This window comes from Haliotis rubra, unplaced genomic scaffold (assembly GCF_003918875.1).
Source record: "Haliotis rubra isolate DU_JTF1 unplaced genomic scaffold, ASM391887v1 Scf202, whole genome shotgun sequence".
NCBI classification, from domain to species: domain Eukaryota; kingdom Metazoa; phylum Mollusca; class Gastropoda; order Lepetellida; family Haliotidae; genus Haliotis; species Haliotis rubra.
Genome location: NW_025766026.1, coordinates 1,375,360 through 1,397,638, shown reverse-complemented (window position 1 = coordinate 1,397,638; position 22,279 = coordinate 1,375,360). Strand labels below are relative to the sequence as shown.

At 39.3% G+C, this 22,279-nt stretch overlaps 1 protein-coding gene across 5 annotated transcripts; it reads left to right on the top strand.

The window, feature by feature from the left end:
- Window positions 1-4,879: 4,879 nt before the first annotated feature.
- On the top strand, window positions 4,880-17,487 carry LOC124275766 (5'-3' exonuclease PLD3-like). Of its 5 annotated transcripts, none has more exons than XM_046711431.1 (10): window positions 4,880-4,971; window positions 9,533-9,763; window positions 11,192-11,375; window positions 11,566-11,689; window positions 12,643-12,776; window positions 14,103-14,312; window positions 15,223-15,362; window positions 15,826-15,994; window positions 16,255-16,357; window positions 16,805-17,487. In XM_046711431.1, exons 2-10 carry the CDS (start codon window positions 9,552-9,554, stop codon window positions 16,996-16,998), a joined length of 1,470 nt encoding a protein of 489 aa, XP_046567387.1. In that variant the 5' UTR covers window positions 4,880-4,971; window positions 9,533-9,551; the 3' UTR covers window positions 16,999-17,487. The 5 variants fall into 5 exon arrangements, with proteins under 5 accessions (XP_046567387.1, XP_046567386.1, XP_046567388.1 ...); XM_046711430.1 differs by lacking the exon at window positions 4,880-4,971 and adding an exon at window positions 7,599-7,703; XM_046711432.1 differs by lacking the exon at window positions 4,880-4,971 and adding an exon at window positions 7,830-8,064.
- The last annotated feature ends 4,792 nt before the right edge of the window (window positions 17,488-22,279 follow it).

The window sequence follows — 22,279 nt, the reverse complement described above, 5'->3', positions numbered from 1 at the left end:
AGATATGACATAAAGCAGAACATACATTAGTAAACTTACTCAATGACAAAATACTTACCGGTAGGTGAGTAAAATGACTTAAATATGCACATATTTGAAAGCAGTGGGTAACGGAAAATGAAATACCCACTCAACATTAGTAATACCCACTCCAAAAAAATACAGTGGGTACAGTACCCACATGAGCTAAATCTTATCTGGAGCTCTGATTCCTCTGGAAACAAACTTTCTCTATTGCCCTTCACAACTTAAACAGATTGCTGGAGTGAAACTTCAGATTAAGCTTTTACTATTGTTGGGGCAGGTACAAAGACGTCCATATAAGTTTCACCAGTGGTCCCATAAGTGTATTTACAACTTATGTGGGCGTGTTAATGATTCTACTTATTCGAACTTGGGATAAGCATGGAAGAGGGATTATGATGATAAGCTGAACCTTTGGGGTAATGAAGAACTTATTCTAATGAATGATAATCTCCCGAAACTAATTTAATTAGAAAACATAACTACAATACCCATATGCAGGAGCTTATGTGCTTTTTCCAGAAAAATATCGAAGCACATAACTGTGATTTTGAGGTACACTGCGCGAGATTTCAACTCAAAATGAGACTTCGAAAATGAAGTACTCTTCCTTGAAACAAAAGCATTCAGCATGCCTATTAGACTGTAACAACTACTTTATGGATATGACAAAAAACATTTGTTCATTCAGAATTGAAAGACATGGTAAAACATTACCGCATATCACGTTTTATCCAACTTGTGGGCATGTCAAGACCGAAACAGAAACCAAAGACGCTATCCAGTAGTTTCCGGTTGATACTAAATGTGACCGGAAGATAGTGACGAGGAAACGAAATAAAGATTATTTTAAATAGAAAATAATGATCATTATAAAACCGTCAGACGTTCATGTAGTAGGTCTGGATAATTACCGTTGTATACTTCTACTGGCGTCCCTTCTACTAAATGTACAAGACTTCAACAACTATGTTATGTATCCACTTGCATTCGTTAATATGACTGTGAATGACGTTAGTCCGGATTAACAGGTGTAACACGAATAACGGGGATTTGCTGTGTCGTGGTGGGAAGGGTGCGGGGCGTTCTGCTGATTAAACCAGTCCTAAAGTACTGTCGGAAATGCTAGAAAAATGCCTTTTAGCCTTAATATCTTTAGAAAGGTGATAAATGTATTATGTTGTCAATACATCAACTCACCTATAGTGTACCTAATTTTTATTTCAATTGATTTAACATTCCCATGCATTTAAAGGGCAGTTTACAGGGGAGAATTTGGTACCAAAACAACTTAAGATTTTTTCAGAGTTCAACAACAGAAATCTGAAATTGTCTTTACATTTATGCTAATAATACAGGTGGTGTTAAAAAATATATATAAACGTTTTTCTTAAACAAATAAATGTTGAATGTTTGTGTTACTTTACTTAATTATCATTTCTTTATTGAAGAAATATTAATATAAATGTTAAGTCTTGATAAATAAGTTTCCCGTCATGCATGCACATCTTTATCACAGCGTCCACTATGGCCAACTATTTGCAGACGATTGTTGCAAAGGTTTATAAGTTTTTTGTGCTTGAAAAAGACAGAGGTAAACATTTCATTAGTATAGAAATGGTTTAATGCAGAACTTGTAGAGCTGTTGGTATGTCTTACCAACAAGTTTACAATATTGTAAACAAATCAGACAAGACAGGGACCGTCTCAAAAGCAAAATGTAAAACTATCCTTGACAACTTTGACAAGGGAGTATGCTATGACATCACTGCACTGCAAGTCTAATGGTAATACAGTGTTGAGACATGTACATTTTTCATTGAAAACTGATTGAAGAATTGAAGAATGTTTTTTGATGATAAAGAGAATCTCACCCTCGTGTCTACTGATATCAATTATATCAACACTCGTTGATAAAGGTAAAAATATCCTCGGCGAGCCTCGGATATTTGTAACTTTATCAACTCGTGTTGATGTAATGATATCAGTAGACACTTGGGTGAGATTCTCTATATACCGGTATGTTATTTTGGTAAATGTTATATCTGTTAAGGGTTGTGTGTTGTTCGCTGCCCTTATCATTTTGAGTTGTAGTCCAATACATGGCGGGGTTATTACCCTGTGTTTTTAAACATAGGAGAATGTAACATTATTGGCGAAATATTTATCCGAACTGCGTAGATCAATGCGCATGATGTTGATCACTGGAATGTCTGGTCCAGACTCTATTATTTACAGACCACAGCCATATAGATGGAATATTGCTGAGTCTGGCGTTATTTTTTATTTTTTGTTTCATGTTTTTATTCCCAGAATTATGTTTACAGACTTTACCTCAGTAGTACAGTACAGGTAGCTTCTTAGTATGCAAGTACAGTGTTTCTTTTATCTCATTGTCAAATAACTTGCTGTTCACAAATATGTAAAAAACGGTCAAACACTAAGCATGCATATGAAGTGTTACATGTTTACAGATTTTACCTCGGTAGTACACAGTACAGTACAAATAGTTTCATTGTACACAAGTACAGTGTTTCCTTTGTCACTCATTCTAACATCATGCTGTTCACAAATATGTAAAATGGTCAAACTAAGCATGTACATGAAGTGTTACATGTTTACAGACTTTATCTCAGTAGTACAGTACAGTACAGGTAGTCTCATAGTACATAAATATGTAAAATGGTCAAACTAAGCATGTATATGAAGTGTTACATGTTTACAGATTTTACCTCAGTAGTACAGTACAGTACAGGTAGCCTCATAGTACACAAGTACAGTGTTTCCTTGATCATATTGTCCCATATCATGCTACATTGTATTCCCAAATATGTAAAATGGTCAAACTAAGCATGTACATGAAGTGTTACATGTTTACGGATTTTACCTCAGTAGTACAGTTCAGTACAGTTCAGTAAAGTACAGCACAGGTAGCCTGATAGTACACAAGTACAGTGTTTCTTTGATCGCATTGTCAAATATCATGCTACATTGTATTCCCAAATATGTAAAATGGTCAAACTAAGCATGTATATGAAGTGTTACATGTTTACTGATTTTACCTCAGTAGTACAGTTCAGTACAGTACAGGTAGCCTCATAGTACACAAGTACAGTGTTTCCTTGATCATATTGTCCCATATCATGCTATTCCCAAATATGTAAAATGGTCAAACTAAGCATGTATATGAAGTGTTACATGTTTACGATCTGGCGTTAAACAACAAATAAACAAATAAATCTACTGGCGCAGTGATGTATTGGAAGGCACACGCTTCTTATAATTGTCCTCTATTGTCGCACGTCTCCATGGTGTAGTGGAAGGTCGCAGGTTCGAACCCCGGCCGCGTCATACCAAAAGACGTTAAAATATGGCTCGGGCGGGAAAATGTGTCTCAGTAGGGTATCAATGCTGTTCATGCTTAACTGCGGCATGGTATATCACTGAGCTAGCACTATAAAACCAGTTTAAGTCTGGGCCAGTACAAGCAGCCACACATGTACACACGCATGCACGTCGTTATATGAGCGAAATATTCTTAAGTGCGACGTTAATCTCAACCCCATTTCATATCACCTCACCCCCAATGGTTCGGGCTTAATGTGTCGCATTATTCAATGTATTACTGCCTTGTGCCACGTATTGTACCGCAATCGTGTTTTTCGTAGTTTAACATGGGCCCAGAGAACGGCGTGACGTTAGGAAAGTGTTGTTCGGTTTCTGACTGACTGACTGAGTTTGGTTTTACGCCGCTTTTAGCAATATTCCAGCAACATCACGGCGGGGGACACCAGAAATGGGCTTCACGCATTGTACCCATGTGGGGAATCGAACCCGGGTCTTCGGCGTGATGTTCGGTTTCTGAAGTACAGGTTAACGCTAGGACCATAAACAATTCACTAATCTTTCCGAGGCAAGGGAGCTAGTTCCACTATTATGGTCAGACCAAAGAAAGTTAATGATAAGCTTACTAACTTGTTGACTGGTGAAGATCCGTGTTATAACAGTGTTTCACTGGACTCATGAAAGAGGACACTAACGGGATCGAATGGCGAGGCTTGCTGACACCGATTCAAGCCACCGTTGACCAATTACGTACATTGATGCTGCTGATGTCAGTCACTGGATTGTCTGGTCAGTACTCGATTATTTACAGACTACCGCCATGTAACTGGAATATTGCGCGGAGTTCGGTGTTTATTAGAAAACAAAAAACCTTATCAGACTTGAGACGTTACACAGATTAGTATCAGGGTCTGTAAATAATCGAGTCTGGACCAGACAATCCAGTGATCAACAGCATGAGCATCGATCTGCGCAAGTGGGAACCGATGACATGTGTCAACCAAGTCAGTGAGCCTGACCACCCGATCCCGTTAGTCGCCTCTTACGACAAGCATGGGTTACTGAAGATCTCCACGTCAGTGAAATCACACATAGCAGAGAAAGGTGCAGCATATACAAACAACTGTCACCACGAATAACAGTAACATTACTCAAACGGCTATGCTAACATCTAGTCTATGAAATGAACATATTTTACAGAAAAAGTTTTTAAATTAAAATAAATGCAATACAAAGGAGCCCAGAGACTTTCTTCATATTCACAACTGACACTGTGGTAGCATAGACTTGCCCCACATTCTAGACTTGCATGGGCTGTATTGCGTATATTTGTTTCGGGGTCACTATGACAGACTATCAAACGGCAAACAGCAATATTGATTATTCTCCATGCTAAACTTCACGCATACACATGTTTATCATCAATGCATGAATCAAACCGATTCATACAATTCTGTCGAGATAGTTTTGATAATGTGCTTCAAATTATTGTTACTTCCTAAAAATGAGAGATACACGGCGAGTATAGAAAAGATATAAATACACACGGAAGAGAGTCACAAAGCAGTGACTGATAAAGGAATTCGCTGTATATTCGCTCAGGTAGGCAACGTTTACGATATATCATGAATGGTAACTTCTCAAAACTTAGACCGCCATATCTTAGACAGCTTGAAACAACAACATTTCTGAGACAACCTCATGAATATCAAGACAACGGTGCTCGACTGTACTATGTTCAAACTTAAAATTCCGTTCTTTAGTTTGATAATACATACAGGTTTCAGTAGTAACTGGAATATGTCCTACTTTTTTGTATGTTTTAGATATTCTCCTTATGTCGATTGTGGTTGTGTAACATAAGATATATTTATAAAACTTCAATTAAATAAATATAAATATATGTACGAAGAACAGCTAAACGTGATACAGGACTGACTGAGTATATATACCCCAAAAGCCAAAACAAAAGAACTATGTTATCTTTTTAAACAACGTCTGTTCCATTTCAGCCATGGGTGTTGTCTTGATTAATCCCCTTCCTTAGTGTCTAAGCTATGGCTGTCTAAGATATGGCGGGTCTAAGTTTTGGGAGATAACCTCATGAAAATCAAGACAATTAACGGTGCTCGACTGTACTATGTTCAAACTTAAAATTCCGTTCTTTAGTTTGATAATATATACAGGTTCCAGTAGTTACTGGAATATGTCCTACTTTTTTGTATGTTTTAGATATTCTCCTTATGTCGATTCACGATTCATTTATCATAGTGTGAGGTGGTGAGATTATTGGGTCATGGACAAATGACACAGTGAAAGAGGGATTCAGGAAAAATGACAGTGAAAGATTTTGGAATGAAAATTTACCAGAGTGAACGTTGTTTAAAAAAATACATAGTTCTTTTGTTTTGGCTTTTGAAGTTTATATACTCAGTCAGTCCCGTATCACGTTTAGCTGTTCTTCGTACATATATTTATATTTATTTAATTGAAGTTATATAAATATATCTTATGTTACAGAACCATTGCAGTTCCTTTGCTGAAATTTGTACTGATTTGTAGACCTAGTTTATTTATAAAACAATTGTTCTTTTATAGCTTTGTTGTTGGTTGGTTTCACAGCGAATTCGGATTTTTAGTTAACAACATAGTTATTTCAACTTGGAAATCGATAAGTAACGCTATATATATCTAGTTGTAATTCATACCATTTCTACCAGGTCGACGTGGCAAAGGGCTACATTCGTTAGCCTTCTGTGCGCACTCGCAACACACCTTTTTCATGAAATAGTTATATGTCACCAAGGTAAATAATAGGAATAAAGAAGTTGTGTTAAATTCGTTTTGTTTAATGCACGTGAACTTCCTAGGTTAGAATTGACCTTCACACCTCATGGTTGTCATAAGAGGTGACTAACGTGACTGGGTCAGGTTGTTGATACATGTCGTCGTATCCCATGTGTAGATCGATGCAGCTCATTGCTGTCAGTCACTGGATTGTGCGACCCAGACACGATTCTTTACAGACTGGACAATTGCTGAGTGCGGCGTTATACAATATAAAACAAAAACCCCCAAAATGTTAATGCAGGTTCAAAGACAAAGGATTCATGGGTTAATGTGAAGTTAGTGTGGCACGAGGTATGTACAGCCAGAGTGAGTGAGTGAGTTTAGCTTTACGCCGCACTCAGCAATATTCCAGCTATATGGCGTCGGTCTGTAAATAATCGAGTCAGACAATTCAGTGATCAGCAGCATGAGCATCGATCTGCGCAAGTGGGAACCGATGACATGTGTCAACCAAGTCAGCCAGCCTGACCACCCGATCCCGTTAGTCGCCTCTTACGACAAGCATGGGTTACTGAAGATCAATATTCTAACCCGGACATTCACGGGTTGTACAGTCAGAGAGTAACAGTTAACGTCTTTGGTAGGGTATCATTACAGATCTGGGGTATAGGTGGCATTAATTAGGAAGTATGTATATTATGAAGAGCCATGCTAAAAGCGGCGTAAAACCAAACTCACTCGACTTCAATAAGTACCAACGATCTTCTGCCTGCACCAAGTGTGAGGAACTAACCGTCGAGTAAATTATGTTCGCTGTATAGCTAGTTTTGTTTGTTTGTTGTTTAACACCTCACTTAGCAATATTCTAGCTGCGGTCTCTAAATAATCGAGTATGAACCAGACAATCCAATGATCAACAGAATGAATATCGATCGATCCTTATCGAATACGGATCCGACGACATGTGTCAACCAAGTCAGCGACTAACCCCATCCCGTTATAGTGGCATCTTACGCCAAGCCTGGGTCGCTGAAGATCAATTCTAACCCGGATCTTTGACTGGTTGCTGTAATAATAAACAAAACAAGAAGAGATGGTAATATAATTATTCTAACTCGCTTACATTAGTTATCTCAATCTCGAATCAAATTTATAATTTTACCATTTAACACCTATCTGGTAGATTGTTATTATATATAAGGAATGAAACTATTTTTTTTATCCGACCGTTGACGGTTTTCCTAAATTACAGTTGTCTATACAGTTTGCACCTGCACACAAACACACGCACTTACGGACTCACGCACACACCGACACTGAGCGTAGCGCAGGCGCAACAGACCCAGGGAACCAGGCTGGCTTCCCTTGGCAGAAAGCTGGTTCCTAGATCTCTTTGCGCGTCGTCAGCGTGCGCAATCTATGTAACATGAAGAGACGGGACCCAGCTGACCGTTTGTAGGCAAACCCCGCTAGCTGATGACAGTGTGTCTCGTGACAGGCCTGTTTGTGCACCTGTTGCACTAGCTACTTCAGCAGTCTTATCGGTAAGCTTTATCAGGTTTAATAATAGTCACGACTGATTCTTTTTTCATATTGTATTAGAGTAAGTATTATTGGGCTGGACGTAGCTGCATTCACGTCAGGACGATAAGCGTCTTCACGTAATGCCAATTTCCGTTTGTTAATATCATTGTCATGATATTATGTCAAATACCGATTGCAGTTGACAAATTTCACCAAAGGATAAACAATGTGTGATATGGAACTATAACGGTGGTGTGTACAGTACGGGATCAATGTTGACATTGTGTTACGCTGATAGTGTTGGTGTGATATAATCAAGCATCATCTATAATCAAGCATCATCGATATAATCAAGCATTATCGATACTGACTGGTTTCATAGTGAGTGTTGTGTGGAGAGTTACGACATTAATGTGTGATGAGGAAACAACACAGCACCAAGTCCTCATGGTCAACTGTTTCATGAGGTACTGTTAACAACCGACATTGCCTGAAGTAGACAACAGAGACAAAGCTGTCATGGCGATTAGACAGAGGTATCGTTTAGGGCTGCAATGAATCTATGAAGTAAATGTTATACATATTACGAATAGTGGGTAAAAAGTAAAAATTTTGCGTGTTGAATATATTAAACGTCAGCACATTAAATATACATTATATTCAGTGAGGTGCGGTGGGGTAGCTTAATTTTTAAAGCGTCCACTCTCACACTGAAGACCCGGGTTCGATTCCCCACATGGGTACACTGTGTGAAGCCCATTTCTGGTGTCCCCCGTTGTGATATTGCTGGAATATTGCTAAAAGCAGAATAAAACCATACTCACTCTCTCATTGTAAGCAGTGAAAGTTGTTGATACTGTTAATTTATCACGATGAAGACCGATGACCATATTGCTGTCAAATTAGATATATAAACAGTATCTGTTATCCCAACTAGCTTGGATATATTCCATGACAAACATGCTAATATTTCTTCCATTACTGTTTGATTTTTTTCTTACAAAAAAAAGTAACATTCTCATTGATATTTTATGTAAGCCTGGAAGTTTATTCATCCATTCATACCTTCATTTGTTGCTTTGATTAGTTCATACTGACATTGTAACATCCATTCAAAGTTTGCCTTTACCACAGGTCTAATTAACTATCCGTGCCTCTTTCCTGTCAAGCAATCGTACATATGTAAAGATCACGTGACAAGTCATACACATCTGTGGACATTTTGTTTACTCACAAATTTAAACAAAGTTTGACATTCAGCCTTTCTGGCTTTCAGTTATGGGAGAAGTGCCATTTTAAACTTGTCCGAGGTGGGCACAAACTATATATGATTGTGTTAGATCGCTGATTTTCTGTGCAGCTAATGTGGTGCCTGACTCTGAGAGTGAGAGTGTGGGTTCTAATCCCAATTGGAGTGAGTTTAGTTTTATGCTGCACTCAGCAATATTCCAGCTATATGGAGGCAGTCTGGTAATAATCGAGTCTGGACCAGACAATCCAGTGATCAACAGCATGAGCATTGATCTGTGCAATTGGGAACCGATGACATGTGTCAACCCATTCAGCGAGCCTGACCACATGATCCCGTTAGTCGCCTCTTACGACAAGCATGGGTTACTGAAGGCCAATATTCTAACCTGGACCTTCACGGGTAATCCCAGATGGAATTCAAGGCCCCTGGAAAAGTATTAAAATCTGTACTTTACTGAGAAAAATATAACATGTTACATTTGACCTCTTTCTACATTGCATCATGTATTTATGACATCCTCAGTGTGTCATTTTATGTTCGGGGAATGTTTAAGTGATTTGTAAATTAAAGTTACATCTATTTTCATATTATTGCCAGGAATCGAAGAAAAGGTACAATGAATGTACAGCAGGAAACAGCACCTCTAATTGCTTCCAATCCTAAAAGGAGCGCTGAATACCCAAGCAAAGATTCCAAATGTGGATTTGCCAAGGTCTGTCTTATTTTCATCTTGGCGTTGCTGCTCTGTGCCTCAGTCGGAGTTGGCCTCATCATCACGTACACCTGGTTCGAACATCACGTCAACCATGTATGCCATGACCAGTGCAGGTGAGCAAGCTTTCGGTTGCCGGAACTGTAGAAAAGAGAGTGTACTTTTTTTACTCCACGTTATCCATGTCCATTAAGCATACCAGAGACTTGTGATTGTTGGTTGGAATCCTGGTTCAAGCTGATTATGATTCTTGGTTTGTCTGTACCATAACCAAGTTTGTAGGTTTGACCAAAGTAGTTAATGTCTGCAGTCCCATTAAAATGAGATATTCATTGTTGCTACTCCTAAACAAAGATCTAAAAGAAATTCCATGACTGGTCTTGTCAGAATGACCTTTTGTGAACTTTAATCGACTGTTGAAGAGACAAAGAGGAAGCTCAACATTAGCCAGTCAGAAAACAGTTTTCACAAACAGCTCACAACTATTGGTCAGAAAACCCCATATTCTCCTTTTTTCGAGGCTGCATGGTTTGAACACACATTTTGACTGTTTCTTTCCTGATTTTGTAAGAGATGCTCTGATTGGTCAGATAAGAGATGCCATGAGATGTTTTGAGATCCTTGTTTACCACTGGTGAGAACTTAAATTTCTTTTAGTAAATGTCTGAGATTGCAAATGTGTGACACCTGCATTACTTCGGGCTTTCCTCCCACAATAAGCTGACATGCCGTGATCGGGATAATTTGACTGATATCAAAGCAGCATTATACCTGTTCCCTCTTCTTTCCTGTAGGATAACATAAACAGTATAGTGTAAGGTTCTCATTCTGGTTGGTATACATCCAAGATGTATAAACTGATCAGGATTTCTAAAGTTGGTGAGTTTTGTTTAACACCTGTTTCAGCAATATTCCTGTATTATCAAGGCGGGTAATACAAGAAATGGGTAAATGTCCTCTTACTGCCTCTGTGGTATAGCAGATAGAGCATCTTCCCAGGGAGAGGAAAGTGATTGGTTCACTTGCCAAAAGACATTAGTAGATGGTACTTGTTGTTTCTTTGCCTTGCACTCTTCATTAAGGGGAGGGAATAAAACAAGAACTGATCCGCCTGGAGTGAGTGTACTGGGTTAGGTATCCATTTCAATGTATGGTATCTCAGTTGGTTACCATGAAAAATTAGCTTTACTCTTGACTAGTACAAGACCCATGAAGATCCGGGGTAGAATAGGTCTTCAGCAACCCATTCTTGTCATAAAAGGCGACTAACGGGATCGGGTGATCAGGCTCGCTGACTTGGTTGACACATGTCATCAGTTCCCAATTGCGCAGATCGATGCTCATGCTGTTGATCACTGGATTGTCTGGTCCAGACTCGATTATTTACAGACCGCTGCCATATAGCTGGAATATTGCTGAGTGCGGCGTAAAACTAAACTCACTCACTCACTCACTTGACTAGTACAAACAGCCTAATACACATGTGCATGGAGGTCGCTGTATAAAGAACAATAATATTCAATGTTGTATTCTTCTATTCCAAGATTCCAGCTGGTCGAGAGCATTCCGGAGAACCTGACATATGCAGCCAATGAGACGATCCATATGCCCACAGACGAGGCGCTGATGAAGCTGATCCTTAGCGCTAATGAGACCATTGAAATAGCAGCTTACTATTGGACACTCCGAACTAACGACTTGCCGGATCATGACAACAGCAGCAGAGTGGTGAGAGATACTGGGGCATGCTGGGAAGTGCTTGGAGTTATATCTCAGCCACCTAGTGGTGCTTATAATAAAGAATTGATCAGAGGGTCCAATTGATATCCTGTCTGCTTACTTCAAGCTTTCAACCTCTGTCTGTCTATATCTACAATAGAAGAGTTGGATAATAGTGTTGTTTTTGTCATTATTTCAGGGTCAGTTATTGTTTAATACACTGATGAAAATTGGAAAGGAAAAAAAGGTGAAGATAAGGATTGTACAGAATATTCCCGATTATTCCCACCCTCAGCATGATTCTGAGTATCTCAAGAAGTATGGTGAGTTGGCTGTTTTGATGATATATAGTGTGGATGGCCGTTAAAAGCCATATGAGATCTCTTGACACAAACCCAGTTTGTTAGTCCTAGGAAGTTTAAATCAAGGCATTCAAACTCCAACGTTGTTTGTTAATGTAATGCATATATACTCAACCAAAAAAGTTAAGGACCACCCCAGTATTCAGTATTTAAGTATAATATGGATCATAATATGAATTATTAAATACTTTAATATTGAAAATTGGGGTGGTCCTTAACTTTTGTGGTTGAGTATATATTATAACAAACAGTCAGTACTCAGCAGAGACTGACTTGTAGTCAATATTCTATAAACAGCAAGCTGCCTTGTTGTCATTGTTACCATAGTAATACAGAGAGACTGGCATGCCATGAAGATCTGGGTTAGAGTTTGTCCTCAGCAACCCATGCTTGTCGTAAGGGCAACAAACGGGATCGGGTGGTCAGGCTTGCTTATTTGGTTGATAGATGTCATCAATTTCTAGTTGTGTAGATCAATGCTCATGCTGTTAATCACTGGAGTGTCTGGTCTACACGCAATTATTTACAATTATAACGATATAGCTGGAATATTGCTGAGTGTGGCATTAAACAGCTAACAAACAGGGAGACTGCCTCTTTGGTCTAGTTGATGGAGTTTCAGCCCTAAAGAAACACATTCACACAGGCAAACAGGGAGAGATTGGGGATAGAGATAGCCTTGTAATTTTGGGGGGAGAGGGAGAGGCCATGTTAACGTAGATTTGAAATGAATATTGGCCCCTGTTACATTGTTTAGTGTTCCAATTCACTTCTCGAGATAATTCAGTTCCATTTGTAAAATAACAAACTCATCTGTTTTCCACAGGTGACTTTACCTGTACTCATAAGAGAATGATTTTATAATGAAGGAAATTGAAGGCTGGGTTTACGGATTTACATTGTTGTTTTGCCAGCACATGCTGAGGTGCGCAACCTCAACGTGGCCCGTCTGGTGTCGGCAGGAATCCTTCACACAAAGATGTGGCTGATTGACAGGAAGAGTTATTACGTGGGCAGCGCCAACTGTGACTGGAGGTCACTCACACAGGTAGGCGGGACTAGCTATAGTATCAGCATACTTGCAGATGTTACCAATTAATCTACAATAAGTGTTCTTGAATTGCTGCCCTAACATATGGTGGCACATGGCTGCCTTAAGACATGACCCTGAGCAGGGTGCATTGGTCTCAGATCTGGTGACAGCCATTGGTCTGGGGGTGTAATTGGTAGGGTGACTTCATTAGGCAGCTGGACCCTGAGGGGTCCAGTCCCCCTTAATCCATCACTCATTCCATCTCTTAGTCCATCATTTATTCCTAACCTCAATCCATTGCTCACTCACTCCCTCAATCCATCACTCACTCACTCACTCACTCAATCCTCCACTCACTCAATCAATGCATCACACACTCAATCCATCGCTCACTCACTTCCTCAAACCATCACTCTCACTCCCTCAATCCAACACTCACTCTCTCCCTCAATCCATCACTCACTCTCCCTCAATCCATCACTCACTCTCTCCCTCAATCCATCACGCACTCCCTCAATCTCACTCTCAATCCATCACTCCTCTCTCCCTCAATCCATCACTCACTCTCCTCCTCAATCCATCACTCACTCCCTCAATCCATCACTCCTCAATCCATCACTCACTCTCCCTCAATCTCAATCCATCACTCTCACTCACTCCATCACTCCCTCAATCCATCCTCAATCCATCACTCACTCACTCTCTCCCTCAATCCATCACTCACTCACTCTCCCTCAATCCATCACTCACTCCCTCACTCACTCAATCCACTCACTCCTCAATCCATCACTCACTCCCTCAATCCATCACTCACTCTCTCCCTCAATCCATCACTCACTCAATCCATCACTCACTCACTCTCCCTCAATCCATCACTCACTCCTTCAAACAACTCTCACTCCCTCTATTGATCACTAGGGGCGGTGGGGTAGCCTAATGGTTAAAGCGTTGGCTCGTCACGCCCAAGACCCGAGTTCGAATCCCCACATGGGTACAATGTGTGAAGCCCATTTCTGGTGTCCCCCGCCGTGATGTTGCTGGAATATTGCTTAAAGCGGCGTAAAACCAAACTCAGTCAGTCAGTCAGTCTATTGATCACTCACTTCCTCCCTCAAACCATCACTTATACCCTCACACAATCTTTATTCCCTCCTTAAACCTATCACTCTTTCTCTCACTCAGTCCACCACCCATTCACTCATTCCTTCATGGAATCATCACTCATTCTCTGCTCCTTTTATCAGTCATCCCCTCCCTCATTCCACCACTTATTCATTCCCTCAATCCATTCCTCATTCCTCAATCCTCTCAATTACTCATTCACTCAATCCTATGTTACAGGTGAAAGAGATGGGTGTTCTGGTAGAGAACTGCAGCTGTCTGGCGACGGACATCGGGAAGATATTTGATGCCTACTGGTACCTTGCACAGGACGATGTGACGATACCCGGTACCTGGCCCAAGTCTTACAACACTGTCATCAATGACGGAACGCCAGAAGTGGTCTCCTACAATGGTGGCAATGATACCAAAGCACTTGTGTATATGTCTGTGAGTAGAACCTATTGAGGGTTGGAATACATTAGAGAGTTGTCCGTCAGCTTGACAGCCTCCTGTTACAAAGTAAACTGAACAACAACAACAACAACAACATGTTTACTTACATAGCACAATTCCATACACATGGCAGATGCTCTATGCATTACAAGAAAAGTAATTTTTGATGATGGTTACAGAAGTAATTCAATGAAAAGGTGTCAGTGGTTGAAATGCAATGTTTTCGAAGGGTGCCAATTTGCACCAGCCAGACAATTTAGGTGTGCCTTTGTGAAAACTAGTGTGCCCATACCTTCTAATGGTCCAATTAACAATTGTCATTTTAATTTATTGTTTAAAACATCATAATGAAAGCGTAATGTAAACCTGTAAACATGAGATCTGGATTTCCTGAACATTTTCATGACCGCAAGAATAGTTCAGCTTTATTTGTCCTGGACCAATAAACTAACTCCCATACTCTGTTAGCATCCATGTTTAGTTGTGAGATTGAGATCGCCACCGATGAAAAATTTGATGTGGTGCAAAAACAGGTTTTGAATCATTTGAGTTGGTCAAAAATGTATCACATTTTCCTTTAAATGAATCTTGGTGGGTGTTACTTTCATAACTTTAGTCCTTTCACCAGGGCACATTGAAAATATTTCATCTGAGCCATTCAATATTTACCATGCCATGGTGTGCAAATTAAGCTCTATTTCATTCCCTGGGTGTGTTTACAGTTCACAGAATTTCCTAAAGAGGAATGTCTTTAGTTGAGATTTAATCCTGTCAAGAGATGAAAGATGTTGGTGTTCTTTATCTTGTTTTGCAAAGTGAAAAACAGAAACTTTCATTTACCCACATTAGTATGCTGTGAGATGTGTTTTAGGTAGGGTCTCTCATTCTGACTCTACTTGTATAGAGTTCACCACCACAGTTCTGTCCCGCTGGCCGCACTGGGGACATCGATGCCATTCTAGCAGTCATCAGAGCAGCAAAACGATTTGTGTATGTTGCTGTCATGGATTATCTCCCCATGATTGCATACAGTGAACCGAGAAAGTAAGGAAACATATTTGATTGCTACTGCTTTCTTGAACACATAAAGAGTGCCATCAGAATGGTCTGGATCGATACATATAATTTTAGTCACTATTTTTACTTTTATGGCCAATTGAAACTGCTTCAGCAGATATCTGAGACAGATCATTATCTGGCGTTGACATTATATGTTTCATAATTATGACACAATTATGAGCTGTGTGACTCTGTTGAAAAATGTATTCCATTACACAGAACGTTATTTATGTGTTTGTGTTGAATTTAACATGTATGATTTCATAGGATTGAGCTTCTTTGTGGCAGTCAGTGCTACTCTGCAAATTTAAATCTGAGATTTTTGAGATTCTTACATCAATCTTGCAACATTATTGTACGTTGATCTTGTTACTATGGTTACTGATTCCAATATGTCTCATATATACTACTGTACCATTGACAGAACTGTTTTTGTTTTGTTCTGCAGATTTTGGCCGATAATTGATGATGCGCTCCGTTATGCAGCCATTAACCGTAATGTGACAGTCCGGATGCTGGGGAGTAAGTGGCCCCACACTGATGAGGACATGCCCACCTTCCTCAGGTCTCTGCTGACTGTCAGCGACGTGTGTTGCCCAGACATCAAGCTGGAAGTGGTAGGCAGGGGTATTGCTGAGGAGAAGGAAAGATAGCATGAATAGTGATGAGATACAGAAGGACTCCTCATAAAATGATGGATATCTTCTTGTCTTGCTCATTATTCCTTTAGAATATCTCTGGCTAGGTGGCAGTTACTGTTTGCATTCTGTGATGATGATGATGATGATGATGATGATGATGAGATGATGATGAGTATGATATGATGATGATGATGATGATGATGATGATGAATGGATGATTTAAGTGAATGTTTCAGAAAATGTTTGAGGTCCCAGCGTTTACACCCGCCCAGGCTGAGATACCGTTTGCTCGAGTCAACCACAACAAATACATGGTGACAGACCAGCATGCCTATATAGGTACGTAAACCACAGTTTGATACGAGTCAGTGTACCCCACAGGGCCAGATCAGCATACATAAGAGTCATCTGATGAGCTTCAGGGTCCCTGTTTATGAGGTTGTTTGTTGTCTAATGCTGCACTCAGCAATATTCCAGCTATATGGAGACAGTCTGTAAATAACTGAGCCAGAACCAGACAATCCAGTGATCAATATCATGAACATCGATCTACACAATTGGGATACGAGGGCATGTGTCAACCAAGTCAGCTAGCCTGACCACCCGATCCCATTAGTCACCACAAGCATGGATTACTGAAGATCAATTTTAATCGGGATCTTCACGGGTCCCCTGTTTATGCCATGGAGGATGTCATTGTATCCCAGTTCAGTTGACCATTGCACCCTAAGCAATGTTCCTCTGCAGCTGAGTTCTGTCCATAATCAGATGGTTGTTTTTCCCCAGGTACATCCAACTGGTATGGTGACTACTTCAAGTATACAGCTGGTATAGGTTTTGTCCTAGCTCCTAGCAACACCAGCAGCAATGACTACATCCGCCAGCAACTTGAAGACGTCTTCCTCCGAGACTGGAACTCCCAGTACTCTCAACCATTGGAGGGTGTTGCCCCGAAGAACTGCTCTGACCCTCGATGCTGATGGACACAGGCGGACATTGTAACTGAATCTCATAGATCTTCACACAAGTGCTACTTCTTCATTTAGACTGATGAAAATGAAAAAGAACAAATAGAAGCATACATGACATCCTGCAAAACCTGAGATTGTCTGACAATTTAGGGACACATGATACTAATATTTCATTTCTCTAACTTCTTTCACAAAATATTAAGTCTTTAATAGAATGGCAAGTCTACATTCAATTTTTGTTCAGGTTTTGAAAATAAGCTCTTATTGGGATCGTTTGTATGATATATTTAATGACAACTTAACAACAACATTATAGAGATGAAATGTTTCCTGTGGTTGGAGACCTTCCTTTGTAGTATGCTTCCTTGTTTCTTTCAGGATTCTACTGGTGCCATAAAGTTATATCTCTAAACCTATATGAAGACAAAGGGTTATGTGTTAAGGTAGTTATATAAAATAGTCTGACAACTTATTGTAGAATCACAAGGTTGCCCTAATGACAAGAAGCATCCTCTGCTTAACTTCACAAAGCTCTTATAAGTGTACAGATGCCATTAGAGAAGCTTTTTCGTTTCACATTCGTATCCTCTACTGTAACATAGGAGGTATGAATGCTACAGTAAGAAAGGTACCGAGGAATTGACATGAGCTTAAGAAATCGGGGCCTTGCTTCTCTGTGAAGGTATGAAACACTCATATGTTACAGTACATCAGCAACATAAAGTACTTGTCATTCTGCTTGGTGTTTGCCATAGTAAGGTACAAGATGGGAACTGGTTCGCTTGGAGTAGGTATAATGTGAAAGAGTCGGTAAACTGCAGCATGGCATCTAGGGTTGGGTATTGCCAAAATGTTTGTGTTGTGATATATCGTGATATGTGTTGGTGTATTGCAATATGTATTGCAATATATTTTGAAAGTGTAACACATGGTTTAAGGTAATGATTATACTGTTTCCTTTCTTTGGAAACAATGCCACTGGCCACTGTCAGGACTCAGATGTGATTGTACAAGAGATCAACTGAAAATATTTCCAAATTGTTTATCCCTACGAGTGCCGGTACCAAGCTATTTTTTTTTATTTATATGGCTTAAAACTAATGCAAATGCAATTATATGACCTATAAACTATTCTCAAATTCTCAAAACTATTAATGTATAATAATATAAAGGATATATAAATGTTAATAGTATTTTTTACTACATCATGAAAATTACCAATCATGGTCATGGAAATTGCCGAACTTATAGGGTGAACCGGTTTGCAAAAAGTGTACAGCAATGTATCATATTGTGAAGTTTGAATTACGCTATATCGGTTAACAGGTATTATTGCCCACCCCTAGTGGCGTCGTGTTGGACTAGCACTGTTGATGCAAAATTAGTTTGCACTTGTATAAGCACTCAAAGACTTATGTGCAATAACTGAGAATGTGGCATTAAACCCGATTTCATCTCACCTCACTTGTGAAATATGAAGCAGCCAGATTAAACTTGATGGACCATTAGGTTTTGCATGTCTCAGTTTGGTTGAAGTTTAACGAAACTAATTTTCAAAATTTGATAAAACTACATGTACTCAGAGAAACCAGACTAATTTGTGGAATCACGGAACAGATGATGTACATGTCAGCATATGAAACTCCCCAAAATTTCAGCCAGACCACAGAGCTTGTTAGATGTAAAACTTCCCAGCCCTGACAAAATCTTACCTGCCCACAAAATATCTTCATATACATGGCTAAATGTTAACCCGACCGTCGGGCAGGTGAATTTGAGAATTTGGCAGTCTGTGTTGAAAATTACCCGTCCTGGGTGGTCGGTCGGGCAGGCAGGCAGGTATTTCAAACGCTGGTACATATATTCATATTGAATGAAAAAATAATTCAAATTCAAAACCTTTAACACCCAACAAGAGTTGTATGTGCTAATACAATTTCATTTGAGTCGAATCAAACACATATTTATTATGAAGGGAGGGGAAAGGACAGTGAAATTGGTCTTGAGTATGTGTCATTTTTTGCAAACACCACCTGAATTTTTCCCTTCCCCATAACTATACTTGTGGTAATATTATTTTGGCATGCCTCCCCATTCGCTGTGTGACACCCCCTCCTCTATAATAAATAACCAGTCCTTAATGCTGTTTCAAAATGACAACACCCAAATTTACACATATGAAAAGGGTTTTTTGTGACTTGCCATTGAAATTAATAATAATAATATTAATAGTGGATATTTGTAAAGCGCCATTGTCCACCCACTCATGCATGCTCATGGCGCATTGGTTATAGTATATATATTGAGCTCAAAGGGGAAATACATCTCAAATTGCTAGTATTTCTCAAGAGACTCTCATTTGTAACATTCCCGAAGAAAATATGGAAAGATGTTATACATTTGTAAATATAGTGGACTAGATTCTACCTCATATAGTACTTAACGTTTCATGAAGTGCCTTCTCTTGTATTGGAGATATACCTGTTAAGTATACCCTATAGTTATAGCTGGGTTACGGCTATTGTTTACTGCACTTGTCTGACTATCACAATGGCATTCCAATATTTTTTAAAGAAATCATTCAAGTATTGATAACTTCTTTGAGTGGCATTTTAGAAGTTGGGAAGTACAATATAGAACAAACTTTATGGATAACAACTTCTTTTTATTCGTGAGTGAGACGTTTCAATACAGATTCTTGTACCGTTGTCAAGCATAATGGAACATGAAGAAGGGGGGAAGTGTATATATACTGGATGTAACAATGTAACAAAGAAAACAACATAATTAACATAATTGGCTAGGCAGAAAGCTGATGAAGCCAGAGAGTAGACAAAGGACAGGCGTGGAAGCCAATGATGTACAACTAATAATGAGATGTTTATACAGCAGAGTTTATACAGTAGATTGGGCTTGGTGGAAGAGTGCATCATAAGCGGATGGAATGAGGTATCCTTGGTCTCGGTTGATGGTGGGCTTTTGGCGTTTGATGTGGATGGCTTCGGTGAGCTTGCGTTTAGTGAAGTCTGTTTGTTAGAGAGAATGGTGATGTCAGACCACTCTATTTGATGATTGGGGCTTGCTTTGATGTAGTCGGGAATGGCTGATTTGCCACCCCGAAAACCCGCCACCGTAAAGAACAACAACCCAAAATGTGTCATCTACAAAATAAACTGTGATTGTGGGCAGAGCTACATAGGCAAAACTTCCCGACCCATCAACACCTGAGTGAAAGAACATCAGACCTTTGTTACCAATTCCGACAGCAAATCAGCCACCAAAAGCCCACCATCAACCGAGACCAAGGATACTTCATTCCATCCGCTTATGATGCACTCATCCACCAAGCCCAATCTACTGTATAAACTCTGCTGTATAAACATCTCATTATCATTTGTACATCATTGGCTTCCACGCCTGTCCTCTGGCTTCATCAGCTTTCTGCCTAGCCAATTATGTTAATTATGTTGTTTTCTTTGTTACATTGTAACATCCAGTATATATACACTTCCCCCTTCTTCATGTTCCATTATGCTTGACAACGGTACAAGAATCTGTATCGAAACGTCACACTCACGAATAAAAAGAAGTTGTTATCCATAAAGTTTGTTCCATATTGCAAGTATTGATAAGATGCTGATTTATTTGCAGGTGTGAGCCAAATGTATCTTTGATAGTCAGTGAACATGCCAGTGTTTATGTTAGTTATTGAATGTGATCTGTATTGAAGTATGCTAATGTTTATTCGTCTGTTTGCTTCAGTACATTCTGAGGCAGTGGAGAAGGGTATCTGACAGCTGTTTCTGTATTCACAATGTGTTTTTGTTTTTGTCTTTCAGAAGGCAACAGAAATTTATCAGAAAATAAAATGCAGTATATTGTTTTGACAGCTGTTTTCATGTTTATCGGCATAGTACTTACATTTGCAAAATTTTGGGTAGACATATCTGTAAAATGAGAAAACAATGGTCATGCTATGGTTAATGGTTAGTTTGAAATTTTGTGTGCAATACTCAAGTACTGAGTAAAAGTAAACATAACATATGCAGAATATTGTAATTGTTTGGTTTTGTGATTGATATAAATGTTGGAAATGAGGACACTATTTAATACAACACCATTGCTCACCACCCTATATGGATTCTGGGTTTCAAGTGGTCCCAAGTAAACAAGCATGCTCATAAAAGTTGGCCAAATGGAATCAGGTGGTCAGACTCTGTAACATGGTTGATGACGTGTCATCGTACCCATATGCATGGATCAATTCTCACAATATCAATCACTGGATTGTCTGGTCCGGATTTTTTATTTACCGACCACCATCATGTAATTTAAAGGAATCTCCATTTGCTAATGTTTGCCTTATGATAACTCTTAACTCAGAGTGCCAAAATGAAAGAATACATTGTGTCTGTCCACAGCATATCTTCCCAGCATGGCTGATAGCTCCAGGAGGTATGTTGTTTGTTGGATGTTATTGTAGCTCCTCACATCACATATTGTCTGCTTCCTACCTGTGTGTACAGGTGCTGTTGTGTACATGTTTATGTTGGTTTAGGTTTTGTAGTATCTTTAGGAGCTACACCGGAACAGGTGTTTTGATGTTATTTTTGTGTGTTTGTCATTTATATGCCATTGCTTGTATTATCTCACTACTTATGTTTTTGTCAGTTTACTTTTACTTTTGTTAGTATGCTTGTCTCAACTGGTCAGTGTAGATCAGTATAAGGCAATGGGTCATTCGTGATGTGAAGACTACCCTCTTGTCATGGCCCAAACATCATGTTGCACAGAGGAATGTCACAGGAGGTTATATATCTGTGAAATACCATGTATATAGAAAAGTATATTTTCAATAAATTTTTCCAGTTTTTCTCAAAAGTGGGTTATTGTTTTGTTTTATTGAGGCGTTTCCAACCAACATGACCAACAATATGATTATCTTGGTTACAACCTCTGGTGATTCAATGATGATTGAGTCGAAGTGACCGGGTTGTAAATGGTGATTTGATTTATTAGGTCATCTCGACCTTTTGGGATGTCACTCATAGTATCAACAAGTATTTTAGTCTGAGTCAGTTATTATCCGCTAATTTGAAGTTGCGATTGAGATTGTACATTGATAACATTTCGTTTCTGGAACAACGAATTAACCATTCAATTCCGTTGTAAACTTTCGTATACAGTCACACAAAAATCTTCATGGCCTAGACCCGTGAAGATCCGGGTTAGAATATTGATCTTCAGTAACCCGTGCTTGTCGTAAGAGGCGACTAACGGGATCGGGTGG